General features: G+C 43.0%; 1 protein-coding gene and 1 long non-coding RNA gene across 11 annotated transcripts; one reads left to right on the forward strand and one right to left on the reverse strand.

The window, feature by feature from the left end:
• Positions 1-1,846: 1,846 nt before the first annotated feature.
• LOC147621601 (uncharacterized) lies at positions 1,847-15,306 on the reverse strand. 10 transcript variants are annotated; one of them, XR_015269857.1, is made up of 3 exons: positions 14,543-15,296; positions 14,221-14,331; positions 1,847-2,236 (listed from the first exon to the last, which is right to left on the reverse strand). It is a non-coding gene; the product is annotated as an uncharacterized LOC147621601 (long non-coding RNA). The 10 variants fall into 10 exon arrangements; XR_015269854.1 differs by lacking the exon at positions 1,847-2,236 and adding an exon at positions 7,944-8,324 and having other exon boundaries at positions 14,543-15,290; XR_015269856.1 differs by lacking the exon at positions 1,847-2,236 and adding an exon at positions 11,473-11,572.
• Positions 9,150-11,719, forward strand: LOC147621602 (calcium-binding protein KIC-like). The gene is made up of 2 exons (XM_086824390.1): positions 9,150-9,349; positions 10,674-11,719. The coding sequence occupies exon 2, from the start codon at positions 10,966-10,968 to the stop codon at positions 11,317-11,319; it is 354 nt and encodes a 117-aa protein (XP_086680516.1). The 5' UTR covers positions 9,150-9,349; positions 10,674-10,965; the 3' UTR covers positions 11,320-11,719.
• Positions 15,307-18,475: the final 3,169 nt, after the last annotated feature.

Genomic DNA, 18,475 nt, shown 5'->3' on the forward strand with positions numbered 1-18,475 from the left:
ATTCAAGGGACTAGATGTTAACTAGGTTGGTCAATGCTTTGACTAAGTCAATAGAGTCAAGGTTAACATAAACAAAAATCAAGGAAGGGAGTGATGTTAAGTTGGCATGCTTTGACCAAGTTAATAAAGTCAAAGTTAAAGGTCAATGCTTTAACTTTTTTACCTGAGTCAACATGATTGCTATTGACTAAGTCATTTATACAAGCGTCCAAGCCATTGCCTAGTTTGACATAGCCCATGGAGAGGCTAGTGAAAGACAAAGCCTCTACACAAATACGTAAGAAGTCAAACAAAAGGGATCTGGAATTGCCTAGACCTACTCCACAACACCAAAGAAACCAAGAGTGGAATAGACCCCGAAGAGCACCTCAAAAGGGTTAGATCAAGCTAAGCTCAAGAAGAAAAAGCTGATACTAATGGGAGTAGACCTTGTTATGGTCTCAAAATTAGACTAAAACTCATAGAGAACCCTCTCTTAGGATCCATCACAAAAGGGGAAGGGCAAGGAGTCTAAAGTACACACACCACCAAAGAAACACCATTAAAGAAGATAGCTAAGCCTAGTAGTAGAGTAGCCATCATGAAAAACAGGTAGCTCGCACCGAGAAGGAACCATCTAAGGCTAACATAGCACCTATGCCCATTCTTGCACCTGCAAGACTTGGCCCTCTTTACCCTACTTCTCTATTTACAAATATGGGACCACTCCTCTAATGCCAAGCAAACTACATAAAGGATAGCAAAAGATGCATGTGGCTAGCAACATGGCCTATGAGAGCCAACGACTTATTACCCATTGACAACCAAGCACGATATATCAAGTTGATCCAACACTATGAGACCCAATGGTGGCTAATCACCCATGGATAATCTGACATCCAAGCACAATGTATCGAGTTAAACCAACATTGTGCGGCCTAATTGTCTCAAATGCATGTCATCAAGGCACAAATGGTTATAGAAAAATGCGAGTGCTACTACATGAGAAGTTTAGGAAGCTGGGTACATCATGCGTGGCTAGGTGAGCATCTCTAAGTCCCAATTAGACTTGCGAATGTGTGTGCATAGGTCTAGGAACATGCATCAGAGATACGAATGTGTGTGGCCAAGAAAGGTAGGAACATGTATGGCTAGGTTTGATCTAGAAACGTGTGTTCCAAGATAAGAGCGTGCATAGCTAGTTCTTGAGAATGTGCACAATACTAAGTGAACGCAAGTAGCAAGGTGTCTGTGGACTTGTGAATGTTGTACATTCAGAAGAAAGAACATGTGTTTCCACTTTGGCACATCCGTACGTAATTCTAACATGTCTACCACTTGTAAGTGGTGGAAGTCTGGGCTGATGGTCAGTTTCTAACCATTTTTATCATAATGGTCATTTATGATCTTTCTTTAATGACAATGGTGGAGAGCCCACTTGGCACTATAGATCACCTGTGTGATTGCACTGTATGAGATGGCCTTCTCCTCCTAGAGTGGCTAGCCGGAAGAGAAGAGCATCCTCCTCTTTTGTGCTTCTTGACTTTCGCTTCCCATTTGAGATGAGTTTATACTTCGCCATTATGGTTGTTTTTTGGTAACTAATAGAAGGATCTTTTTTTGGAAAAAAAATTAACCTTTTCACATTAGGCCTTTCTCTCAGGAACTTGCCACACAAAAGAGAATAAAAGTACCAAAATTGCACAGAATAATCACGAATAAATATTTAACTCCAAACAAATAACAGATTCAAACATATTACACATAGACATGGAGATAAACATGGAAGATAAACCATAGACTTGAAAGCTATGCGCAAAATAAAACATCACCATCAATCAACAAGGATTGGGTTAAATCTCCTCCTCAAGCGTGCTGGCTCCTTGCACGACATGAGTATTTAATCATGTATTTCTCAAAAAATAGCCCTTGAGCCAATTGTGAAGCTTTTTGCCAAAAATAGGACTCTTTTTACAAAAATAATCAATCCTTCTAGAGGATGTTCACACACATCTAGTGTGTTACACTAAAAACAATAGTGAACCTCTAGTTCACACGCCTTACACCCGTGCACATCGAGGTGCGTAAATATACGAGTGCAAATAAATGGCACATGGCCAACCAACAATGATGAAGTATAACTCATAAATGTCGAGGCGATGTAAACGCCCATGCACATGACAAAATCCGAGCGACACCTCGTTCGGTGACCCTCGCACAAGTACCTCGCCTCATTCAGCATCCTCGTACTCATCACCTATACTCATCAACAAGTCAACATGTTAGGTGAGGCAATCAAACACCAATATCAACAACACTAGCATGCGTACACATGGCATCACCCAATCACAGCATATATAGCATAGACCCGCAAAGCATATACCAATCACACTTACAATGTAGTATTTAATATGACATCACTCACGATACTAATTGCAAGCATGGCACAATGGTCGGATGGGCGTCCCCAATAGACCATAGAGGGCCAATAATGTAACATCCCTCTTGCTCGGGTTAGCAACTGACCTCAGTTGCGTATTTGATAGGAGTGTATTAAGTCAGGGTATGTGCGAAAAAATCGCTCGGGCATCCAACGAGCATCTTTTCTCAGATGGTTCTTGAAGGTCAAAAGATATCTATTATAAACATTGCCAGTTCTAGTAGTAGTCTACTCATGGTCAATAATTTCATCGCTCTTCATCATCAACTAGCTCTCGAGGTTCTTCATAAACAGGATGAGTAGGGATTGGTCCTTTAAAGGGTCTCAATAGACTAATATGAAAAGAGTTATGAATCCTCCAATGGGATGGAAGATCTAGTCTATAAGCCAGGTCATTGATTTTGTCGACTACCTGGAAAGGACCATATAATCGAGGTGCTAGTTTGACAACAGGATTCTTTTCTACACTTTTAAGTCTCCTCTTTTCTATCCTCAAAAGTACATGGTCTCCTTTTTTAAAAATAATGGGTTTCCTTTTCTTATTGGCCTGTTTTACATACTTTTCTTGAGCCTTCCTAATAGCCTCTTTAACTTGGTCATGAATAGAGCTAAAGTCTCTAGTGAATTCATCAGTATCTTCTATAGTGTGGGAAAGACGAGTCATTGGAGTGGGAAGGGTCTTCCCATACACTATCTCAAATGGTGCCTTTGTAGTGGCAGAGTGAGGAGTGTTATTGTAGGCAAATTGGAGAATATGTAAATATTTATCCCATTGCCTAGGCTGTGAGATGAAACATAGGTTCTAAGAAGGTCTAGAATAGTGCTATTGGTCACTTCAGTCTGGCCATTGGATTCAGGGTGAAAAGCAGTATAGAAATCTAATTTTGTGCCTGAATTATCAAACAATGTCTTCCAAAAATCGCTACAAAATTTAGAATCTCTATCTGACACAATGACTTTAGGCAAACCATGATGCACAAATATATGCTTTAAAAATAAATGAGTAGTCAGTTTCTTTTTACATGCAATGAAATGAGCCTGTTTGCTAAATCTATCAACTACTGTCCAAATCATGTCATTCTAATTAGCAGTAAGCGGAAAACCAGTTATAAAGTCCATTGAAATTTGTTCCCATGGTTCATTGGGAATTGGGAGTGGCATAAGTAATCCTTGAGTCTTCCCGTTATAGCTTTTAATCTTCTGGTAAGTAATGCGTTCGGCTACAAACTTGGCTATATCTTTCTTCATAGATGGCCAATAAAAGTCTCGGAAAATGGTCTGTAAAGTAGATGATACTCCTCTATGCCCTGCATATGGGGGTTGGTGCAACTCCTCCAAAACAGACTGTCGAAAAGGTCTCGTGATGCATAATCTCCTCTGAAAGAAGAGATATCCATCATGATAAGAGTAATCTGAGTGGGGAGTCCACCCATTATCTCTCATTCGGGTCCAAGTGTCTGAAAAGTCTAAGTCTTGGTCATAAGAGTCTTTCATAGCATCAAAAGTCGAGCTATCTACAGCCGTGATGTGATGAACACTAGGCTGTCGACTAAGGGCATTAGCGACTACATTCTCTTTTCCAGGCTGATTAGAGAATAGTAGGCTGGAAACTCTGAATAAAAGCAGCCCATTTGATGTGTTTATCACATATTAAAGGCTAGGTGAGTAGGTGCCTGATACTCTGCTGGTCTGTTTTAATGATGAATTCTGATCCCATCAAATAGTGTTTCCAAATCTTTAGGGCATGGAATACAGCAGTTAATTCTTTGTCATAAGTGTTGTACTTGCACTCGGGGGGTCTAAGCTTCCTACTCTCAAATGCTATGGGGTGACCATCTTGCATTAATACTGCCCCTATGCCTGTACCACTAGCATCAGTCACAACAATAAAGAAAGGTCTAGCAAAGTCTAGTAATTGCAGAATTGGTGCTTTAGTGAGTGCTTCTTTTAAAGCATTAAAAGATTTTTCCTGTTTATCAGTCCACACATACTTGTTTGTTTTCTTTAAAAGAAAAGTGAGATAATGAGAAATGTAAGCAAAATTCTTTACAAAACGTCTATAGTAACTGCACAAACCAAGAAATGATCGGAGTTCATGAATATCTTTGGGTATCGGCCAAGTCACTATAGTCTCTATCTTTTTGGAGTCCACACGAATACCATCAGTAGAAACAATGTGACCAAGGTATTCAATCTCTGTCTGAAAGAAAGAGCTCTTTTCAGGATTGAGATACAACTCATTCTCTTTTAAGAGATTAAACACTATCTCCAGATGTTTCTCATGCTTACCAATACTATCACTGAATACAAGAATGTCATCGAAGAAAACTACCACAAAGTTCTGATATTTGAGGAAGATGCAGTTCATCATGCGGCTAAAAGTAGCCGGAGCATTAGTGAGTCCAAAGGGCATACAAAAGAACTCATAATGACTCGTCTGCGTCCTAAAAGCAGTCTTGTATATATCTTCCTCTACCATCCTCATTTGGTGGTATCCGGATTTCAGGTCTATTTTAGTGAATACCTTTGCTCCTCGCAATCTATCTAGAAGATCGTCCACTCGAGGAATAGGATATCTGTTTTTTATTGTGATTTTATTCAGGGCTAATGCATAGACGGTAGGTTCCATTCTTCTTTTTGACTAGAAGAACTGGAAAGAAAACAATCAGAAAACTGAGAAAGGAAGGAATCATGTGAAGTGTCCTTGGGAGGTGGTTCATGAGCAGTAATCTCATTCACAAAGACGAGAAATGTCTTCTCCCTCTTCCTCAGTGCTCTCTTAGCCTGGGTATGGCTAAGGAAAGGTGCACTCCTGTCTTCCATCATTCCCCTAATACACAAATGCTGATCATTGAACATGAAATACAATGAATGTGTGTCATAATCAATATATGGATTATACTCGTGTCGCCATGGCATGCCAAGAATTACATCTACACCTTGCAGTGGTGCAACCAAAAAAGTTCGTTTTTCCTCATAAGGTGTAAGTGATATTGTTAAATTCCTTACTTCTTTGGTGCAATTATATTTTTTATTTTGAAAAGCAGACTTAATAACGAGATGGAGTGATTTCAAGATTAAGTGCCTTTACCATCTTTTCAGAGATGAAATTGTGTGTGCTCCCGTCATCATGTAAGACTATAATAGATTCATTCTTAATCTTTCCTTTCATTTTCAACAACATATGTGGTGTGGACTTAGGTCGTGAATATTTAGACTTAACCCGTAAGATTTAGGCTTACCTCCTGGATCTAAGAGATCTTCGTCTTCGCCTCTTGCTCGGGCAGATAGTCGTTGTCCTCCTTGTTGATCATGTTGATACTAGCTTTTGGTGTATTCTTCTTCTTCTCCGAGCACTCAAATGCCACATGGCCTTCCTTGTTGCATTTGAAACATCGGATTCGACGCTTGGGCTCCTCTTTGTTTGTCTTCGGAAGATTGTCGGTCTTCTTACTTTTCGATTCATTACTTTCTTTGTTCTTGAATCGACTAAAGTTGCGGCGCCAAAGTTGAGTCCTGTCAAAAGATTTAGATGAAGAAACTTGCTTTTGAGATTTAAAAGGACGAAATTCCTGGGTAACACGATTCTCCTTCGGAACGTTATTCTTTCTTTCGCAATTAATGGCTAAAGAGATTGTGGAACTCAGAGAATGCGGATGAAACATGTTCACTTTGGCCCTAATGTGAGGTTTCAGTCCCGCTATAAACTTCCTCTTGTGGTCCTTCTCATGCACCTTCTCAATGGCTTTAAGTTGTAGGAGAAACTGCCAAAACTTGTCTACATACATTTGAACAGTCTCTTTCTCCAACTGACGTAAGCCATCCCACTGTTGTCTTCTCCTGGCCTTGTATTGTGGTGGCAAAAAATTTTTCTTAATTGCCTTCTAAAATTCTTTCCAAGTATGAGGCTTATGATGGCCTGTCTTGGTAGCATTCCACCGTAACGTAGCTCCTATAAGATGATTAGCAGCACATTTGACTTTATCTTTTTTAGAGAAGTCTTCCTCGAAAAAGTAGTCATCTAATTGACTAAGCCAAGAGAGAACTAACTTGGCGTCCTTCTTCCCATCATAATTTTGGAAGGAAAAGGCCTTCCGACTAATCTTCTTCTCCTTTCTAGAGTCATGGGCTCTAAGAGTAGCCTCTATCGTATGCCGGATTTCATCAACTGAATCAGACTCCTCCCCTTTACTCCTCTTTCTCAACTTTCTCTCTAACTTCTCCCTCTTTTCTCTCTCCTCTAAAATATGAGCTTGAAGGGCTAGCAACTGTTCCTCCATAGTTGGGGGTTGCAGATTCATTGTAACAAGGGTAATAAAGTCGAGAGATAGAAAAATTGATTAATTTATGATAGAAATAATTCAACAGAGATGATAAATGATGATAATACTTATCGTTGAGCTCGAAATTTGCAAAGAGTTGAGTCGATTCGAGATTCAAGCGCACCGATGATACTCGTATTCTCCCGGACAATACCGTCAAGAGATATTAGAAACCACATACACTTGCTCAACCGCAGAGATTTTGTTGAAGCCTTTGATTCGTCCAAAATTGACAAATAAATTTTGAAAGCTTTAACAATTATTATTTTTTCCCTCAAGGCGTTACGGAGAGCCTTGGCAAGAATAAATTAATTTTCAATAAATCTGTAATTTTCTGCGGGCCTTCAGAAATTAACCCGGAGCCTTCGTATGCATGTGTCCCCTTGGTTTGGCTTGAAAAGCTTTGAAAGAGTTGAAACTGGAAATATTTGAAAGCCTTGAGATTGAATGGTGTGAAGAGACTTGAGATAATTAAACCTTAAGTGTGATTAGATTGTAGCTAATCTCTTCTCCACGAAAATAACGCAGCACGTAGCCATGTGAGGATGGAGAGAAAAAAGTTGACCCTTGATTATACATTTATCTGTTGTTGCTGAAGCTCTTCAATATTTGAGAACATGAGCTAGGGTTTTGCTTGGTGCTAATCAGATCTGTACAGTTAGATCGGTGTGAGATGCTCTGCTGAAGAAAATCGCTTTTTCTCAAAGAGGAGTGGTTTTTTGGGCTCCTTTTGCAGGTGGTTTTGCATGTAATCAATGTCTTGCCTAAACCATACAAGGTTGAGACCTGGTTTTTCTTCTTTCCACCATATACAAAGCCTTTGACCTTCATGGATTCCTTTTGCCCAATTTCTCCACGAGATACCTTCTCTTTGACTGTGGATACCTTCTCTTTGAGTGTGGTTGGCTCTGATACCACTCTCAAGAACTTGCCACACAAAAGAGAATCAAAGTACCAAAATTACACAGAATAATCACGAATAAATATTCAACTCCAAACAAATAATAGATTCAGACATATTACACATAGACATGGAAATAAACATGGAAGATAAACCATAGACTTGAAAATTGTACGCAAAATAAAACACCACCATCAATCAACAAGGATTGAGTTAAATCTCCCCATCAAGCGTGCTGGCTCCTTGCATGACATGAGTATTTAATTATGTATTCCTTAAAAAATAGCCCTTGAGCCAATCGTGAAGTTTGTTGCCAAAAATAGAGCTCTTTTTGCAAAAATAATCAATCCTTCTAGAAAATGTTCACACATCTAGTGTGTACCAAAAACAATAGTGAACCTCTAGTTCACACGCCTTACACCCGTGCACATCGAGGTGCGTAAATATACGAGTACAAATAAATGGCACATGGCCAACCAACAATGATGAAGTATAACTCATAAATGTCGAGGCGAAGTAAACGCCCATGCACATGACAAAATCCGCGCGACAACTCGTTCGGTGACTCTCGCGCGTGCAACACCTCGTTTGGTGATCCTTGCAAACTCATGCCTGTGCGACACCTCGTTCGGTGACCCTCGCACAAGTATAACGTCTCATTTGGCATCCTCGTACTCATCACCTATACTCAACAAGTCAACATGTTAGGTGAGGCAATCAAACACCAATGTCAACAACACTAGCATGCGTACACATGGCATCACCCAATCACAGCATACATAGCATAGACCCGCAAAGCATATGCCAATCACACTTACAATATAGTATTTAATATGACATCACTCATGATACTAATTGCAAGCATGGCACAATGGTCGGATGGGCGTCCCCAATAGACCATAGAAGACCAATAATGTAACACTTTCATAGGCATCAATTGTCCTCGTTGGGTGCTCATCCGCACAAGCATACCACACAATCATGCTCACACGCGCTATGTAGCCTTGTTTGAACTAGCCAAGTCCTCAACTCCTTCCAAGGGGGAACAAGAGAGAGAGGATTTGGGTAAGTGGTTCCCTCTATATTAGTTGTAATATCATTGTTGTAATTTTATGAGGACATGATTCTCCCTCTATTTGTTGTAATATCATTGTAGTAATACTATAGAAAACTCCACCTTAAAAGAAACTTCGATTTGCTTATACCACAAACTAAGCTTATTTCTAGAGTTGTATTAGCCTCTCATTATGATGTGGAGTACGATGTGAAGAATGAGTTTCTCAACCATATAGACTCAAGCCTAAAACTTCAAGGCTGCAATGGACATCAAAGCCTTTTTAGCCCTCAAGTGAAGGCTACCACTAAAAAGAAGCTTGCAAATAAAAGCCATAAAAGTAAATTTTCCTTAATAGTGGGCTTCAAAGGAAGACCAAGATAGCACCTAGGCCTTCAATTTTAAAAATTTTGAAATCTAAGGAAGGGTTGAAAATATGAGGCCCCTTGAAAAGGGGCGAAGTTTATATTTTCTCTAACTGATGAGATTCATTAAAAATTCATCCTCGATGCATTTTTCTATGGGTTAGTCAATGCCCGACACTTTGAGTTTCGAAGTGATTAAATAAAGTCACACATCGAGGCGACGTCGTTCAAAGACACACAAGGCGTAAAGAAAATTCCGTCCTGGCCTCCAAAGGAAATAATATGGAGGTGTTGAATAGGGGCCTACAACGTGTGGAAAAAGAAATTCTATTTATTAGTTGATGGCATTTTTTAATCTTTGAGTGGAAACCTTAATCGAAATGAGACGATTGTTTTTTTAAAACCTTAATCGAAATGAGTTGATTTAACGGTTACCATGTACCTTTTCGCGGATCCAAACTGCAATAGCCTCACGGTGCTATCCATGTATCTGCGTAGATCTTAGAGATGGCAGGCTCTCAAATGGCGAAACCTTGAACCTACGATCAATGTCGAAACCCGGCGTCAAGACTTGCAACTCCGACAGCGCGCACAGGCGAGGGAAACTTTATTGGTCTATGGGTTGGTGCTGCGCCAACGCTTTATACGATGGTAAGGCATGTCCGAGGGGAAGTAAAGGGGTGATGAATATCTCAAGGCTGGTGATTCGGCCAGAAGATGGGTTGCACACCACTCCTTCCCAACTGCAGTTGCAAGAGTCTCCGTTTGCCGGCCACCATGGTATCAAAGCGGCTTCGACAGAGTGTTGGCCACGGCTACCATGGTTTTTTCGAATGGCTTCCCAGAAGGAGTGAGCGACGCTTGAGCCATGGAAACCAGAGATTTGTCAGAGAGCGCAGAAAGCATAGATTTCTCTGCTTCCACCAAAATCGTCGCTCACACAGCCAGCAGGAGTCAGGACTATCAAAATCTGTTCTGAGCATTCGTGCTTTCCCTCCTTCCTTTCAATTAGCGCAGTATGCATGAGAGAGTGCATCTCCATCCATATCGGCCAAGCCAGCATCCAGATCGGCAACGCCTCTGCTGGGAACTGTTCTGCCTAGAGCATGGAATTCAGGTATCCCTCAAATGCTCTAAGGTAATTTATTTTGATTATATTAGCTTGATGCATAATCCTTCTGTTTTTGTAATTTTGTTTGCAGCCCGATGGCCAGATGCCGAGTGATAAGACCGTGGGAGGGGGCGACGATGCTTTCAACACCCTAATTGCAGTAAATTGAAGCAAAATTAGGGCTTGTCAGTATTGCTCACTGTGGTTTTTTCGTACATTGACGGTTCTGTTCTTTTTTTGCTTGGGGATCTTATTGACCCAGATTGAATTTGCATGTAATACTACGTAGGTTGCCGGATTCTGATATTTAATGTTTACTCTTGATGGGGCTGCTAGAGAGTTTGTGGGTGTGACACCAAGTATGAAAATTCTAACTCCATAGGAATTTTCTTTGGTATATTTAAAAAATATCTATGGTGACAGAATTTTGATCGGCCTTGTCTCTGTGGAGCTATGATTTTTTCCGAATAGGAGAGTGAATAGGAGAGTGAATATATGGAGGTGTTGACTATTCTTTGGTTTCACGAGATATGGCTCGGGATTGACAATATATTCTCTGACTAGGAAGCTGCTGGGAACGTCCGTGAGAGCATGCTGCGGGGCTGTTTCCATCGCCATGGTTGCATCGGCCAGGTCGGCTACAGCTTACAAGGGCTTCTTCCTGGTGACCGCTGAGTCTTCCTGGCCGGGACTCCAGCGGCAGAGCAGCATCCGGATGTGATAAAAAGTGGCGCAAATGGTTCCTTCTTCGTGCTGCAAGTAGGTCGCCCCTTCGTTCATCTCATCCCACACCATGAATCCCGAATTGGTCTTCCACGACTTCCTGCCCGTCATGGCGGAGCGGCTGGGCGGACACGGGCTTATGCAGGAGCTCGCCCAGGGCTTCCAACTGCTGGCTGACCCGGCCACTCAAACCATCACCCTGCCCAGCCTCAAGCGCAACGCCCCCAGACTGGGCCTCTCGCCCATGAGCGACCGCGAGCTCCAGGACATGATCAGGCTGGGCGACACGGGCGGCCGTGGCGAGCTAGATCTCCACCAGTTTTGTGTGGCCATGATACGGACCAGCCCTGCCCTCATGGAGCAAGCGCTCGAAATCCTCCTCCAGGATGCCCTCTCTGAGAATGAAGAAGAAGACGCCTCTTAGAATCCTCCGGCGCTTACAGCAAGCGGACTTTCTCTCTAGCCTCCCTCTTCTTCCTTTTTTGGGAGCAGATTTCCCCTTCCATTGCAATCCGAGAGCTGCTTCACTCCGATGGCGGCAAAAAAAATGAGCGCTTCTCCCCATACAAGGGTGGGTGTGCCATTGTATGGGGTGTGCCAGTAAGATCTCGAGAAAGCTTAGAAGAGGTCATGTACTTTGGAAGACTAGTGTCATTTTTGTGTATTTGGAATCATATCTGCATAATGCATCGCAAATAAATAATAGTTAGTGAATATGTTTAATGCCTCCAAATAAATAATGGCATTGAGATAAGACACGAGAGCCCTTTAAAATACTAGCAACCATTGGAAGGCAAGCCACTATTACATAAATTTCTTAATTCGTTACGCTTCTCTTCTCTGGTATTGTTTATCTTTTTAAAGTCCTCCTTTTAAGTTGTTTTGTTTACGCTTCTTTGACATTAACAAAATTTAAAGTCTCACAATGTTCTACTACATCCCTTTCCTTGTCTGAACAAGTATTTATACTCATGTATAGCCAGGTCTTGTAAGAGGAAACAATGAAAGAATTAATTTCTAAGTTATAAAAGCAAGCTAAAAGCATGATTTGTCACCAATGCATACATTCGGAATGTTGAGGGTGCTAATCTGGCCCCAAGGACAGGGTGTCAATGAGTGAAATCTGCCAATCCCATGTGTGGACCTTGTGTGGGGATAGCAGTCCATACAAAGCATGGAGCCTATTTAGCTGTGTCAAATCTATCTGAGCGGCAACAAAATCCAGCATCCTAGGTAACCATCCCATGTGGACACACAGCGTCTGTGCTGTGTTGCAAAACTATCCCAGCTACTCAGAATAGGGGCTATATACACGAGCTAGTCAATGCTTTGACAATACAACATGTGGTTGGAGCATTGATACCCAACATGCGTGTATAAGTGCACGAGGGTATCATTAAGGTTGGCACATTATGATGGCTAACCAAAAGAATGGAAACCCCAAGGACAATGTATGATATTATTTGCATGCATGGAAGATAATTTTTTTATGAAGACTCCTCATGGTATTAAAGAGATTCATCTTTAGTGTATTTAGGATACCAAAAATCATGTTATGTATACTTATGAGAGCTTCTATTTAACACAAAGCTTAGACATGTTTTTCATTTACCTCTACATGTAGCTGATATGGGGGATCCCTTTCGACTTAAGGAATGTAGCTAGGCAACTGAAAGTCCATTAACTCTACACAAAAATGCTTATCCAAGGACCAAAACTAGTATCCAGAAAATGAAAAGCCACAAGAAGACATGCACAACATAGAAAAGTTAACAATGGGTAAAATGGTGCTACCAATGCAAATAGGAAAGGTATACAACACCACAAATATAATAGAATGGGTTGTTGACAAAAGCCCCAGCTTCAATGGTATGCCATCCATAGAAAGAAAGAACAAATTACATTGTTTTACCCACTCTACTCTCTTTTCCACAAACAAGCAGCCAAGAGACACTTTGCTGGCCTAGTCACCCACTTGCTGTAGTCGAGCTCTTTGGTTGTGTCGTATCTTTAAGTTAGATCGATTCATGCTATGAGCAAAGACCAAAACCTAGAGAAGTACTCACCCAAGGACTCTCAACATGTCCTCTCAATACTCCATCCCTACGTCGCTTGAGCTCTATCAGGTACATCCCGAAACATCTCTGGTCCTCATATTGCATCACCCATGCTAGTGGCCCGAAAATGCATCCTCTACCTCCCCTAGGGTGCATACTCTGCATACCCGCACCTCTCATAGGATGTTCTCGGCTCTCCCATTCTCTACTCAAAGACGACGGGACGATACTCTAAGCTGATCAATTGTGATACTCATAAAAGTATCTGACCAATCACGATGCGTATAGCATGCGACATGTGGATCTGCAAGTACCATGAGATCTCAAAGAATCCATCCCTGGTGAGTCTCAAAAAATGCTCCCTGTAGAACTCACATTTCGTCCCTATCTCTGATGTATGTGTAGGCCGAGTAGATCCAACTGGATGATCCGGGTGATCTCCTATCGTGAGAGGTCAAGATGTGGGAGTCTAGTCCCTACTGAAACGGAGGGAGATGATCCATGTGCATGAAACCATTCAACCCCCTCCGAGTACCATACCTGCTTTGGTGAGTGTGGTGGCCATCTTCTCCGCGAGATGGGAGGGCAGTCTGGCATGTCCCTCTTGTTCCCTCTCCTTCTCATGATAGAACTGCATAGAAGACTTTAGTACTAGCCGAGGAAGCCATCTCTGTCCAGGGAGTATACATGGTAAACGTAAGTAGTAATGGTCTGGAAGACAGCATCTGTGACTAGTAGTGGGGCTACCCCAAACTCTGCATGTATATGTCATGGAGCACCAGTGGCTTACTCCTAATCATGCGTGACGGCCTAACCCAAGAGGGAAATGAGATAGAGCGATCTAAAAAGGAAAGGAGTACTCGGAGTTAGCTAGAGCTAACTCTAGAAAGACACCTGGGAGAGTATGCACCAAATCTTTGACCATACTTTTACATGTGCGCATGTGGGGCAAACAACAAAAGATTTCTGTCTAAATCGCATTTCTTCGTGCTCCTTCCTAAGACCATTTCTTGATTAATGCTCCACTTTAAAGGCCCCTAGAATATCTCAACCACCGTGTTAATGCATTTAGAAGCCTTATAATATGTAAACTGTAAAGAGTCTTTCACAATATAGCAACTCAGCTACATGTTTATGCTTCATTTGTTAATCTAGCTTCAGAAAACCTACAATGGGATGGCTAGGATCTACATTTTGATAAAAAGTCCTACGATAATATTACACAAACCGAAATTCATGTTCCTCAATCAAGCAAAGATAAGGCTTACATGTCCACTTCCACCAGCAATCATCAGTCTGACTGATCAGAGTCTAGAATAGTTTCCTGCCTAACTGGAGGCTTGATTTTGAGAAAATAAAATGGCTCTGTCGGCTCCTCTCTGCAACGAATAACCAAGCAAAAAGTTAAAACCTTAACAATCCAGAAGTTAAAAGTTTTGGGCTAATGTCGACTTTCCTGCTGGGTTTTCATACAAGACACACATGCCTTGCTGCTGTCAAACAGAAATTAACCTAAAGCCTTGCTATGTAATCTCCTCATGCAGTTTTTACATTTAAAAGCGGTGGGATCCACAAAGCGATAACCTGTACCTTGAGGACAGTTATATGAAGTGTATGTGGGCGCTGGAGGGCTAGACACTGACTGGACCGGAGGCTCACCGGTGGGCACCAACACACTGTTAAGGAAAAAAACTAATGAAGACCACAAAGGGAGCCTAACGTCAATGAAAGCCAGATGGGGTTCAAAAATCTGTGAAAATCTCCACACGCTCAAATTAAAACAGCATGAATTCAGTGACTGTGAATCTGACCAGGGAAGACAAAAAAAAATGGCTCCAAACATCACCTTGCAACTCAGCCCCACACAAAGGCTCTCTTTCTCCACAGAGAGGAGTCGTAAGGCCCTTGCTAGCCAGTGCCACAATGTGCCAAACCCATAGTAGTTGCCATTCAACTAGGCTCTATGAGATGCAAAGGAAATCTACTAACAGCACAAGACTCACCATTTCCAAAAGGACGTGTGGGCACTGAACATGGGAATTCAGCATCTACGCATGGGGGCACACAAGAGGGGCAGCCAGTGTTACATACCTAAACACTAATCCTGGGGTTACGGCTCAATTTGGCAAGGTTAGGGGCCCTTGAGATTAGGGGAAGAGCAGGTGGATACGGGTGGCTAGGGTTAATGTCACGGAGTCCGTAGTGACTACATGAGGGCTCGATCAGGCTCCGAAGACACATGCAGGAGAGCGGGTGCGAGCGAGTCCGGTGTTCATGCGTGAGACGTCCGGGTCGTAGCATCGCGGGCGTCTGGGCTAGTGTGGGCAGGCAAGCCACTACATATAGCCTGGAGGAATGGGGGACTCCTCATTCCGCTCTACGGCTGGGAGATGAACTAGAGCTAGGCCTTCTTCCTCTCCGTGTAGTACGACAACGTAACAGTTAATTATTAATATGAAGTGACTATTTATGACTTGGTTATGGCAGCAGTTATCACTATATAAGTAAGGCCATGGGTTATTATTTGTTAGCATATTCATCCCTGTATGCTGCCCATATTTGTTCCCTTTTTATGGCCCTTGGTTGTGGGCTGGCCACCCTTATTTTTCTTCTTTTTCTTGGTTTTTTCCCAGGTTAGGTGTGTTGTAGCTCCAATCGGCCAGCTCTTGTAGCTCCAGTCGGTTAGCTCCTTATCCATAAATGGGTGGGCTGGCCTCTCCCATTCCATATCTTCATTGTTGAGTTGTGTGGTTCATGTGTTGACACACTTGCTCCTTTTTGTATCCTTCACTTATGAGACTATTAGGTCTCTTGCTCGGGATTCCATTCACTACAGTATATTCAGCTTATTGGCTTCATATCTCTCTCTCTTGCACTCTCAGTTCGTCTAGTGCTCCCCTTGCTTCCGCTATGTGCAAACTCTATCATGGTATCATCGTTCTAGGATCAACGTTTTTCTGCTGCCCCATATTCTGCACTGTCTACAGCCCTTTTGCTCTCTGTTTTTCGGATTTGTAGCCCTTTGGTTGCTACGTTTTTTGGACAATTGCTGCTGGTTGCTCTACCTTCACCTAGGCTTCATAGTGTTCAACTAGAAGGTACCTTCTCTTCAGCGTTTATCTCATCTGAGGTGTGGAAGTCGGTTGACCTGTAAATCAGGTTTGCAGCCCCTTTGTTGGCTGCGTTTTCTTCTCCAGTGGACACCATCACTTTCAGAGGGGGTCTTGTGTGGATTGTGGCTTTGGTGGCAGCTTGGTACCTATGGTGGACACTTCTTTCTTTTGAGTTGTGTGTTTTCTTTTCCGAGAGTTGTGCCCGCCGACTTCAGTGATAGTTGCCTTGATTGTGCTTCATATGTTCTCTGAGTCTACCAAGTTGGATGGCTCCAACTATACATTGTGGAAGGTGAAGGTGAAGTCAAATTTGTGTGGAGTGGATCTCTCACACTGGTTTGTTAACAGCTGCTGCCAATGCCACCACTCCCACCCTTTCTACAGTTGGTGTGACTCAGACACAGGTTGATGCTTGGGGGGCAAATGATCGTCGTGTTTTCTCCTTTCTCATGTTGAATTGTCAGGATACTGTACTCTCTCATGTGTGTACAGCAGATGAGGCACATGAAGTTTGGGAGGCCCTTGCAGATCTTTATGAGATTAAGTCTTCAGGACGGATTTTGGCATTGGAAAAGCAGCTTATGAACCTTTCAATTTCTGCCTTTCCTTCTTTATTTGCTTTCATCTTAAAGATCTCTGGGACGAGCTTGTTGAATGTGGCAAGAATATCTCTACATAGGACATGGCTAGTCGACTTCTCTCCAAGCTTCCAGAAAGGTTTGATGCTTTCTTTCGGTCTCTTGTTTCTTCTCCTCGTGATGTTCCAGTTACTCCAGGGAGGAAGTGCTACCCTCCATTATGTAGATTGAGTCTAGCACCTCTAGTGGTTTTGATGGAGCTTTGGCTGCTCGAGATAAAGGGAAGAATAGACAGAAGAAAGGGAAAGGTAGCCCCAATGTTACTAGAAGCAGCAGGAGATGGAGAAGGAAAGGACTCTACCTCTACAGCAGTGTCCCAGACCAAGAAGGATGATGGTATTCTTCTATTAGCTGGTACTACTCGTACTACATTGGCGCTTGTGACTTCTCATTCTAGGTCTTGGATTGTGGATAGTGGTGCTATTGCTCACATGAGACCCCATCGGGATTGGTTGTTCAAGGACTTTACTACTAGGACAGGCACTATCACCTTGGGTGATTCTCCTTCCATGAAAGTTCATGGATGTGGCACCATCTCCATCTTCTGCTCCTCTGACGACAAGAGGCACTTCTTTGATGTTCTTTACATTCCAAATTTGGCATTTAACCTTTTGTCAGTGAGTGCTCTTACAACTCAAGGTGTGGAGGTGAGCTTCTCTCGTTCACGAGATTACTATTCGTGACAAGGAGACTAGTAACATCTTGGCTCGGGGAGTCCATCATAGTGGCTTATAGAAATTGACCGCTTTGCTCTGTCATGGTTCATCTTCAACTCTTTGGCATGCTCGGTTTGGCCATTTGAGCTACCAACTTCTTCAGCAAGCTTCAAAGAATAGATTGGTTGCGGGTTTACCGACCATCAAGGCTCCAAGTTCTGTATGTTCCTTTTTCGTACAAGGGAAGCAACACCGAGCCGGAGCTGTGAGCACCCCCCCTGGTGCTTGCGCTTCGCCGTCCTTTGCCCTTCCTTCCCCCCTGCACCTGCCTTCCACCACCTTGCCCCCCCCACCCCCCCTTGTTCGCCATGTCCTTGTTGCCTCCCCCTTCCACTCGCAGTCGCCCCCTCTTCCCATTTGCCTGCCCGTCCCCCCCTTTCATCCCGCCTCCTCCCTCTAGCGCATTGTCCCCCCTCCCCTGCGGCCTCCTCCATCCCCCTCCCCCCGTCCCTTTAGCTCTGCCTCTTCGTTCTCGCTTCTCCCCTTCTATATTCTACAGGAAGTTTTTTCAATTGCAATTTTTTTGATTCATGGGCTTCTTTATTTTCTGGCAAGCTTCGGCCTCTTCTCTTCTAGCTTCTTGATTCAACAATCACATCCCTAGAGGCCTCCACTATGGGGTGCAAGATTGTTGTAGTCGCCTGGTGCACAAACAGCTTAGGGATCTTTTACAGGCTAGCCTCCTTGGAGTGCCTGGAAAGATTACTGATATTCACCCTTTGGGGCATGGCTACTACCAGGTTGAGTTTGACTTGCCAGCGGCATCAGATAGAGTCGTGCAGTTGTGCCCCGTCACACTGCGTATGGCCCAAGCCCTCTTTGCGAGGTGGCAGCACGGCTTCGACCCAGCATCCGACCCACTGGCTCGCATTTCAGGCGTTCCCGTGACAATCTGCTTCCTAGGCCTCTGGAAGGAATACCTTCCTCTTCTCCTGATGATTGGTGGAGCTATAGGGAGAGTGATGGAATCCCCTCCCATTGCCACTTCGGCCCTCGCTCGTGCGGCCCTAGCTTCCCCATCCTCCTTCACCTCCTCCCCCACCCCCTACGCATTCC

The sequence above is a fragment of the Cibotium barometz genome, chromosome 30 (assembly GCF_041138505.1).
Source record: "Cibotium barometz isolate CiBa-2024 chromosome 30, ASM4113850v1, whole genome shotgun sequence".
NCBI classification, from domain to species: Eukaryota; Viridiplantae; Streptophyta; class Polypodiopsida; order Cyatheales; family Cibotiaceae; genus Cibotium; species Cibotium barometz.